The following is an 11,412-nucleotide window of genomic DNA, read 5'->3' on the forward strand; positions in this document are numbered from 1 at the left end:
CTAATTGAAACAATTTTGTCTGAACTTGTATCCATTTTGACCATTGTATTTCAACCTTTCCAATTTTCCATGACAGAATGTCATATGACCATTGTGTGGCCTTATCACCACTCACAGGATAGCTGCCTTGTCATAGCAAGGGGCTTAAATGAATACCTTAGGTGGGATCTCAACAAGTCTGTCCAATGAATAGTGTAGCTCACATTGCAGCCCGGAGATACATACTTGACTTGTGCAGTGTGTCTGAATGGATAGGGTCTTCTTGGACATGCATTTCAATGTTCATGATTATATCTTGAAATCAACGTACTAATGAACTACAACCACCATATTATCATCAGCATCATTACCACCACTTCATCATTATCATTATAACTACTATCACTGCCACCACCATCATCACTACTACCACTACCACAACCACTATCAACACTTAATCACTTTCATCGTCATCATCATTACTACAGTCCACTCTGGATAATCGCAACTTACTTATGTTTCTTGGGAAATGTTGCGTATACATTTGAATTTGAGGAATAAGACTGCAATATGTCATCTGGAATCACAGATGTTGCCCTATTGAGCAAACCAGGCAGTAAGTAAACCAACTCAACTAAAGTAATGGGAATAGCTTGAAACTAGTTCAGCCAGTTTACAGTATGATATCTTTTTCACCCTCTCCCAGTCCTACTAAAAAGGGAAAAAATACATAGTTTCAAAATGTATAAATTTAAATATTGATTCAATGGACCGATATTTGAGTATAGTTCGTGATAGATGGTTTGATCTTTTGTTTTTTCCCCCCTTTTTTGTCAGTTTGAATGGTTTGAAATATCATATCAAGAGAAAGAGCTGCCAAGGCTATGCCAAGGGAACGAATTCCACCACTAGCCCATTGAGCAGCCAAGGTAATATACTCTTGGATCAGATATAATGAAACCTCTAACTCAGCTGTCAAAATAAGTTTTTGAATTCATTATTTGTCCAGATAACCATTATCATTACATTTTATGTCATCTAAAACGATCAACCCAAATGGAGAATCCATTTATTTTAGTTTTTATCAGGTTTGATTTGCTTTATTCAGGCCTTAAAATTCCCCACTTACGATGTTGGTAACTGAGTACACATTGTAAAACAGCATGTTTTATATGTTTTCCACATGTTATTTAGCTTGCTGGCATCTCAGAATTTGGAGTTAAATTTGGAATGCGGATTTCCTGTATTCTTTTGCAAAAAAAAAAAAAAAAAAAAAAAAAAAATGTCGATGAAATTAATATGAAATTTAAAAGTAATTTCAACAGTGGAAAATGTGCTCACGAGTACATTTCAAATTATCTGTGTGAATTCTTCCCTGTCCTGTAAAATATCATTTAAGCTTTTTTTGTTTATCGACCATGGTAATATATTATCATCTAATCAAAATGCTTCTGTGGGATGGAGTTAGTTGTCTTTAGAAAGTATTCAAAGATTAGTTTGGATTATCGAATCCATTTCTATATTTTCTAAAGTGGTAAAAAAAAAAAGAAACATTTTAAAAACGAACAAAGAAATTTACAAATATTTTAAACACTAATAATTGATTTTGAAAAAATAAAAATATCAGCACTCTTCACCTCTGTCAATTTACCTCTTTGTTCTTCCAGTCTCCACAGTGACTTCTGAATCCTTATCAGCAGATGGACCATCGAGGGTCCCACCACCCCATCTTGTCCTACCCCCAAGAGATGAATGTCCAGCCCCAAGACTTCTGGACTTGGCCCATATCGCCACAGGCCCCCAGAGTCCTCTTTTACAAGGCCTGGGTTCATCTCGGTAAGTGACATTTGATTCATTGCACCTCAAGGGTAAGTATTTTGAAGCCGTGAGAAGAAACTAGAGAAAAAAATCTTTTAGAATTGTTTTCCAATATTAAGCCGACATGGCTACCACTGTATAATTTTTCTTGTTCTTTATTTAAAATTGTATTTTGCATGTAATCGTTATTGTTAATGATTGACTGATTAAGCAATGTACCATGACTTGTCAAAATCCTAAGACAATTTGACATTGTTAATAATAACAACGAATGCCCAATTCAAATCATTTAAATTACATGAGAAAGGTAACAAGGGAGTAATGATACAGGCATAGTTCTAATCATTTATCTATTTAGATCTATACAATATTCTTGTGTGTGGAAATTCCTCTTTCGGCCTTCAAATTCCTCCGAGCAGTGTCTGAAATTCCTGTGAGCCAAATTTAAAGTTGGCGTCTCTGTACAGGGTTATTCAAAATGATTCATCCAATTTCAAACGGCCACAACTCAGTAAAAATTGAAGAAGATATACAACTGAAATGCACATCAAATTAAAAGCAATTTTATTAAGTTTTAGTTACAGGAGTTTATTAATCTCAAACAGGTCATTTTAACAAAAATGCAAAGGTGTGCACCATTAAAAACTTAAAAGAATTGATCTTTCATTTGATATATTATTCATCTCAGTACACCTAATAGTAATAAAATAAGTTTAGTTTTGGATGAATCATTTTGAATAACCCTGTAGCTACTTATGGAAACCAGAGACCCCATTCTTCCGCTATATAACGTGATTCTGCTATCCTGGCAAAATCCTCCGCTATCATTGTTTCATTCACCGGCACTGCGCCACTGGGTTGTCAGTGAATTTCATCCATCATTTCAATACTGCCCATCCTCAGTGGAAAACTTTATTTTATTATATTATTTTATTTACCTAGTTCAGATTCTGAAAAAAAAAAAGGGAAATACCAGATAAAATATGCTAAATGAATAAAAAAATGTTTAAAAAGTGTAAGGTTTGGTCTATTTCATTATAATCCTCTATAGTCAATCAGTACACATTTTGTGTGTCGTGATAAGTCTCTTCAAAGTGTCTGCAGTTTCTGTTAGATGATATTATATTTTAGGAGGGTCAATGACCGAGGTATTGTTATATGTTGCTCCCAATAGGTGGGGTCAATGACCGAGATAATTTATGCTACCTACAATTGTTAGTATTATTGTGTGCTGAGAGGGATGCTTATGATATGGAACTCGTCAACTTTGGCTGGATGGTTCTTTGCTTGTGTTTGATGGTTGAGATTGCAGCATTGATGGGTATTGATGGAGACTGAAGATAAATATCCTGTTAGTATGAAAATGGCATTGGCAGTTCTAACTTTCATGGCATTAAGTTGAAAGTTCTTTCAGTGTCATGGCGGAAAAATGGATATTCCCACGCACAATGCACTGCAAGCTATTAAATATGGATTGAAAGCATCTGGACTGTCGGCTCTTCAGTACTTCCATAATGCTGACCATCTCCATGACAGAGTGGATCTCCTTCTAATTCTAAACATGAAGTCTGCCATTCTCGTAATGAGAAGTCACTTAAGGAGAATCAGGAGAAAGAGTAGACTAGAAGTATGAAGCTCGGATTGAACTTATCATTAAGAGGAAATTTGAGGAGCAGGCAGACAAGGCTGCCAAGAAGGCCAAACTTGAACATGGTGCTCAGTTTGGCAAACACTGAGAGCACCCTATTCCCTCTTCCTCCATCCTTAAGTTTGTTGATTTTATGTCTCAAATGATGAATATTTTCCTGAAATAACCAGTAATTAAATATAAGCCAAAAATTATGTTGTTTTGAATCTTGAAATTAAGAACCGATTTATTTGAAATTCTATGTGTCACGCACTATTTCCTCCTTATCAGCTGTTTTTTCTCCTTTTTTCAAAATTCTAGAATGGGGTCTCTGAGAAACAAATCATTACATTTATTCTCTGCTCTTTCTGTGAATGTCCTGAGTTAAAATGAAAACCCTTTGGATGTTTATTTTCATTGCTGGAGGCTATCGTTCCAATTAATTATTTTCTACAATCAAACTGCTGTTTTAAAATAATTTGTTTTCAATGTAAAATGTTATGTAAATCCATTTTATTGTTTCATCAGCAGAGTAGGCACATCATTTTTTGATAGCCCTGAAAAGAATGCTGTGATGGCTTTGAGTAGCATGGCCCAGGCAAGTATTACTGGTTTTATGGTTTTATCAGTTTTTTGTCACTTATGTTTATTTAGATTACTTTCATTACCTCTTTTTTAACCTACTTTATTGCGTTTGATATCAGATGCTAGCTAGCATTGACAGACTAAAACAATTATAATGACAGTGGTGTTGTTAATCGGTTGTAAGTTATCCTAAAAATCTTGCTTTTTTCTTGATATGTCTCCCCTTCCTCCTTTACCTAAATCTGGTTTTATATTTGGAATGATTGTGGCGTCGAAAATTGGAAATTAAGATTAACTGATCAAAATTGCTATTTGCAGAAACTCTCCTCAATATATATCCATATTTATGGATTTAAATGAAACTCAATTTATGGAATTCAATTTTCATTATTGAATTCCTTTCAACATCCTAGCAGATTGAGGCAATATGTCTCATGATTTGTATTTATTTGCATAGCTTTTATTAATAGCTTCTCAACCTTAATTATTCACTTAGCCACAGTGTAGAGTAATGCTGTTGTCAAGATTTTGGATTCTAGGAGCCTGAATCTATAATTTATACTTAATTGTTTTTAAAATTGGTGTTGGAATCTAGAGTCGAGAATACAGGATTCAAATAAAGGAAAAAACAAGAAGTGTGATCTAGTATCACCGATTCATCAGGTTCTGGATTACTTTGGATTATGTAGAGAGCACTATTGGGAGAATGTGTTTATCACAGATTGTGGCCCTTAGTTGTGTCCAACACGTCAGGACTTGACATTGAGGACAGTTCACGAATCAAATGGCGTGATGATTTCAAGAGTGAGAAATCATATAACTCACAAAAAATAAGCCACAACACATCCAAAACAACTTGGATAGCTCCCTATAAAACAATGGTGAATGCTGAGCTAATTAGTCTTTCACAAGGAAGTTTCAGCTTGAAGAGGAAGAAGAAGAAGAAGAAGCCAGCATCAAAGGACTGAATCAAGTGGTAAATGCATTCACTCAAATGTCTCTTTCTCAACATCTCTTTTTCAAATTTATTGCAATGAGTTTTTAAAAAAAACAAGTATATAATGTACATGAATTTTATTTTGGCTATGCACAAGTTCCAAATGCAGTTAAAAAATCTCTTGTGGACAGCTAAACTATTATGACAGTGGTACCTCTTATTCTATTCGTATCAACAGATGAATCAACTTCAGCAGAACAAGAGATATCGTATGGTGTTCCCTATGGATCCGTTCTCAGACCTGTATTGTTTGTTCTCTACAGAACACCGGTTTTGAAAGTTCTTCAACCCCCTGATTTAATGTCTCATTTTTACGCAGAGGACTCACAGATTTATAGCACAGGCGTGAATTTGAGCATCGAATTCAAAATAGAAAAATATGAAAACTTCGTCAAAGATATAAAGATATGGATGTAAATTAAAACTTTTTAAAACTTTATCATTCTTTTTCATCAGAAGCGATCCTCTCGGACTTCCACAACGGAGGAGCCAGAGGAGTCGAGTTTGAAGAGCCCGAGTTTGGGAAGTGGTGTAGAACACGACCCAGGAGCCATCAAGTCAAAGAGGCCCATGAATGGCTTCATGCTGTTTGCCCAGAAAAACAGGGCAGAATTCAACAAGATGTATCCTCATACAAATAATAGGTCAGATAAATGCTCATAATATTTTAGAAAAATACTTTTAATATCAAAGTTTTTTGTGGTGTTTCCATTGTATTTTTAGTGCCATTTGTTAAGCAGAGTAACTTGCACCACTCCTGTCTCTTCATTGGCTTTATTCACTTTGTAGCTTTTTGTCAAGATCATACCATGGCAGTCTTTTCATGTTCTTACTGGCCAGCCCTTGCCTCCTTTTACATACCCGTCTCTTTCCAAAATGTTTTATTTATTGAACAATGTCTTTCGGTAATATATAATTAAGATTTGTTTGTCAAAGGACTTGAATGTTGCAGACCTGCCTGTAAAACAGATTTTATTAAGATATCCACATTTTTAAAGAGCCAAAATTGATGAAAGTTGATTTTAAAAAAATAGATTCAGTTTCTTTTACCAAAATTTCAGAGACAAATTGGTAAAATATTGCTATCCAAGTCAGAAATTGATATGTGACAAAATTAGACCTCACCACATCAATTTTAAAGCTTTTTAAAAAATTGCCATTATCCTGAATTAAAAAAAAAACATTTTTTCCACTTCTAATCCACACAGAATGATCAGTACAAAACTGAGTGAAGAATGGACTAAACTGCCAGAGGCGGAGAGACAAAAATGGAAGGAAGATGCCAGACAAATGGCGGAGGTACAAAGGAGTAAACATCCAGACTGTTGGAAGAGGAAAAAATACTCTAAAGAAAGGAATTGATGGCTGAAAGAATTCTATGGAACAGATTCATAGAAATCATTGTCAAGATATGTGTTTTATTTGGAGCCATGTCCACGTGAACGGATTATGGACACATGATTAACCCCTTTGTTGTCAGAAAAGGACAATGTTGTTATGACTGGTATTTTTGTTGAGGAGTGTAATATACCAGGAAGTCATTTATTTGATTGCGATGACATTTTTAAAAGCTTCTGGAAAAATCAAATAAGCAAATTTCATTGAGAAGGATTCAATTGGCTCAGGATGAATAAAACAGAATATATCGATATTTGATAAAATAGAAGAGATTTACTAGGTTGAGGTTTGAGGAAGTAGTTACCAGTAGTCATGTTGGAGTAATATATACACCAAAATATTATTCAGTGGGAATTGTGTACTGCTTTAGTATGCTACTTTTTTAGTCAAGACAAAAAGCAATATAAACGTAGTGACTAGGACTAAGTTGAATGAGATGACTTAATTTATCTGGCCAGAATAAATAATACAAATGTTGTATTTCGTTATTGTTGCCAGGATAGAAGTCTTTTCGGAGGCCTTGAAGGGTCAATGCTAGGCATGAAACTTTTTTTTTTTGTAATGTTTGGAGAAAGAACAGTTCATATTGCCCTAGGATTTGTTGATTATAACTTTTTGACCAGCTGGAATTGGAATCAGTTAATTTATTTTCTTTAGCACATCTTGCCATAGTGTTGTAAACAACTTGTAGATCTCGTTGGAAAAGTGTGTATAAAGACACAATAATTTTTGACAGCACAACGGTATTAATAAGCAATTCAATTTCCGATTGTCCACAAGCACGTAATCTTTGGACTTTGGTTACTAATGGTAAATAGGAATAAGCTTTTTATTGATATCCTATTTTGGATGACATGTAAAATATTGTTGAGAGAAGAATGTATATTAAAAAGATATAAGAAAATCACTGAATGAATGAGGAGTATGAACATTTATTTATTTCCAAAAATGGGTGCCATTCCTATGAAGATTTTTGCATTTGATAAATATGGCTATAATTTTTATAGTGTGTATGATTTGTTTGTGTAAAAGGTAGAGGAGAAATACATCTTTTGTATGAAAAATTAATTGTGAAGAGCCATGTTATCAGTTATCATTAAGTTGAATAGTATTTTTTACCATATGATATTATCCAAGATTAAGGCATTGGCATGTTTTATGTAGAGAATCAAATTTCATATGGACGTTTTTAACGATTCATTGTTTAATCTTATTTTTAATCATAATTTTGCCCATTTCTCCAGTCATGACGTCTTTGAAGGACTTTGGCACAGTCTCAGCCCCAGTAAAGTTTTAAACGTCAGCAGTTGATCTAGAAAAAAAAATTAAATATCCAAAGTTTTGCAGACATTCGTGATGATGAAAGTAGTAATTATCTGTATAAATTCCATGATTAAATTTATTCTCATGAAGCATTTCATGTCACTTTAGCTGGATTAAGATATGTTTATAGGATATTATCACTGAAGCATTGACTTCGAGTGGGTCCCAGGACAGTGAGCTGAGGATGTCCGCTCCTGTCCCTCTATTATCTTTTGTACCCTTCTGTCATAGTCCTTGAAGGAGACTACTTGACTTTTCCCTGAGCCAGAGTGAGCCAGAGTGGAAAACTTTTGAATGTATTTTTTTCAATGGGGAGATGGTATTATTTTCTATGTAAATTATTTCTGTTATATTTACACGCTATGGCTTACTGTAATAGTTTGATTGTGAATCTCCTGGCGTAGGTCTGGTGCCTGTGTTCTGGTGGGACTTAAAAGTAGGCTTGACAGAAGAATATATTGCTGCTGTCATCTACTTATAATTCCTGTTTCAAAGTACAAAAAAAAACCAACTCTTATAACTGCATTATATCAATCTCCTTTTTAGTGAATTTGAAATGACCTAGTGCCTGAAGCGCCAGAAAATTTCTTTAAACAAAAATAAAACAGAGATAAAGAGATGATTTGACACATGTTTTTCATGGATAAAGCCAGAGCACGTTTGACATTAGATAGATGGTCTTATCGATCTCATAGAACCACTCCCAACCCTGCAGTAGAGTGTGTTTAGTTCGGGTAGAAGAAAATGGCATTATGACATGTAGACAACAGTATCACAAGCTGTGTGCATTTTCGTCATAAGCATTATTATTTCTGTGATGATTGTGAGAATACATATTATTTGAAAAATTTCATTGCATTAAGTAATAATAAAGTGATTGTGATAATAATGATAATAATAATAATAATAATAATAATAATAATAATAATAATAATAATAATAGTATGCACTTGTATAGTGCATAACCATGACTAGATCGTGCCCTATGCGTTTCACAGTTTCAAGAATGACAATCTAAAATATCACTAACACACATGCACACACACATGCACACACACACACACACACACACACACACACACACACACACACACACAAACAGACACACTTTGTTATTACTTTAAAAATAAATAAATAAATAAACAAATTTTAAAAAGCCCATCTGTTTCAAATATATGTGAAACATTGATAGAGACTTAAAAATATGTTTTTGTAAAAAAAATTGATGCTTCGCGAATAGCCCAGGGAAGCTCATTCCATATTTGAAGATCAAGTGTTGAAAACGATCTCCCACCATAAATTAAATAATTTGATTTGTTGCTTACTTGAAGTTTAGTGTGGTAAGGTGAAGACTGTAGTATTATAGATGGAGAATAAACATTTATGAATTCATTGAGAGACCTAGGTGTTAAACCATTAAGGCATTTAAGGCAAATATAATCGTAATAATAATAGTATATGAAAATTACTGTGTTCTTTGTTAAACAAATCCAATGATTGTTCATATTAAATAGAGAGAATAGTTTATAATTATGATTTCAGATTCAGATATTTTGATAGTTTTCAAAATTTTCCAAACGAAGCACAGATTTTAAGTCTGTTGATTGGAGCAAGTATTGGAAATGATGTGTGAAGCGACTTTGAGATAATTAATTTTATTTAGATTCAGGAAATGGAAAAGATTGGTTTTATCAGTTTGAATCAAATGAGTTCTTAATCTAATAAGAATTATTAAGATGAAAAAAGATCTACAGACATATGAAGGTGACTGTTTGTTGTTTTTTTCCCCTTTTTGACAAAGCGTGGCCTGACATTATACTTCTATTCTATTCCTGTATAGCTCTTGGGAAAAACCTGTTCATTTACATGTATACCTCATTATTAATATGAGACTTAATTGTTTTTGATTTGTGATTTGTCACACCTTATTCTTGTGTATGTTCCATCTTTTTAATTTCCTTTTAAATGGTTTGGAATTGTGAGTTGTTGATAGTTTTGTTGACTACCATGACTCTTGTGTGATTATGTCATTTGTGGAATTCTCCTTAGGGTGAGGGATCGTTGGCCTTCCCCTGGACGTGTATTTTTCACCAGTCCAAACAGCCTTTTATCCTCTTAAACCATTTGTACTTTCCATGCGGCTTCATGCACTTGTTCTGAAATGAGACTATTTGCTGAGAAGAAAAACGTCAGATGAATATCTTCTTTCGTGAGAGATGATAATTTATTTTCTCTTCTAAATCATCTCTCCACTATATATTTTGTCATTGTAAGGTTCTTTGTTATGTTTTTATGTAACCATTTGAGTCTCTCCATTTAGTCTGAGATCTTCTGGTAGTGGCAGTGTATAACTTATAAGTGGTTTTAATCTAGCTACTACCAACTATCTCAAATTTGATGAAACACAAGAAAATGTCAACTGAACAAAACTAACAAAAACGGATATTGTGCTAAAAAAACAAACTATGCTCACTGAAAAGAGAAATTGTCATCAGCATTTTGCCTAATAAACCATTGACACATGTTGATGCGCTCTGCTGCAATGTCTTCAGAAATTGTTTGATGAATATGAATGTGATAATGCCCTCAATCCAAGATCTGCTCTTAATATTTTATGGGTTGATGGTCTTGAAATATTCAGTTTGGCACTACGCTTGAAACTGATTTCTTAAGGGCTTCGACCAATTGCTGAATTACAGCAATGTTTTTTTCTCAGACCAAATTTTACCAGAAATTGTTAAACCTTCCGAAATAGAAAGGCAAACTTTGCTAAAAAATAAATGATACCATCTGGTGATTGTTTTATTGGAGGGTAACCCCATCTATTATTTACGTCGAATGCTATTTTCTTGACAAAATAAGGCATGGACTTTCTCAGATGAATTGTGTTCAATATATTTTTGCACAACAAATGCCTTCTGGGCATCTCTCCATGACATTTTTCACAATCGAAAAATCGCTTTTCCTAAAGAGATGTTTCCAGAATATGAAATGCGAATGTTTATTTCTGGTTCTGTACAGTCCTGGTGCTCTTAGGTTTACAATTGACAAAGTTTATTGAGTTTCATCAAGTTTGGGATGCCTGGTGAGATATATTGCTCATGCATCTACTACTAATCGTTGCGGAACTTTATCATTTGTCTTTTCCATCTTTCTTTGTGCTCTTGTTCTAAAATGAAAGCATTTATTGGTTTTTCATGGGCTCTGCCTTGTACCCGTATCTTATGCTGAGTGAGAAACAAATGGATAGATATTTAAAAAAATATATTTATTATTATTATAATTTTTTTTTTTTTGGGAGAGATGATGTTATTTCCCTTTGTAAATCTTCTGTCTAATATTTATGTTTTAGATATTTGTATGAAGGTATCCGTCCATGCAGGATCCTTTGTACAGTAGAACTCGGAAATAGCGAGTTCGGCGGGTCCACTCCTGATTACTCGCTATTTCCGAGTTCTCGCTATTCCCGAGTTGCCAGGAAAGGTCTCTCGGCCGTACAAAAAGATGGAAAGACAATGTGTGTGTATCTGTGTGTGTGTGTGTGTGTGTGTGTGTGTCAGTGTTTGTGCGTGTGTGCCACGCGTGCGTGCAAATGACTGTGTGTGGAAAAAGTGAGGTGGGGCGGGGTTGAACACGGCCTTCGTTAACTACGTAATGATGGCCACGGGTTGAAGTTGATCCACCC

At 34.2% G+C, this 11,412-nt stretch overlaps 1 protein-coding gene across 5 annotated transcripts in view; it reads left to right on the forward strand.

Moving 5' to 3' along the window:
• LOC144975036 (uncharacterized) overlaps window positions 1-8,874 on the forward strand; it is a 34,997-nt gene extending 26,123 nt beyond the window's left edge. For 3 of the 5 annotated variants that reach the window (XM_078918692.1, XM_078918695.1, XM_078918694.1), the window contains exons 4-8: window positions 817-908; window positions 1,647-1,815; window positions 3,953-4,022; window positions 5,463-5,650; window positions 6,215-8,874. In XM_078918692.1, coding sequence (XP_078774818.1) covers window positions 817-908; window positions 1,647-1,815; window positions 3,953-4,022; window positions 5,463-5,650; window positions 6,215-6,368 — 673 coding nt within the window. In that variant the 3' untranslated portion in view covers window positions 6,369-8,874. The remainder of the gene's footprint in view (window positions 1-816; window positions 909-1,646; window positions 1,816-3,952; window positions 4,023-5,462; window positions 5,651-6,214) is intronic. The other 2 variants (XM_078918693.1, XM_078918696.1) reach the window with 1 other exon arrangement.
• The last annotated feature ends 2,538 nt before the right edge of the window (window positions 8,875-11,412 follow it).

This window comes from Berghia stephanieae, chromosome 6 (genome assembly GCF_034508935.2).
Source record: "Berghia stephanieae isolate SIO BIC M18660-M18661 chromosome 6, UCSD_Bste_1.3, whole genome shotgun sequence".
NCBI lineage: Eukaryota > Metazoa > Mollusca > Gastropoda > Nudibranchia > Aeolidiidae > Berghia > Berghia stephanieae.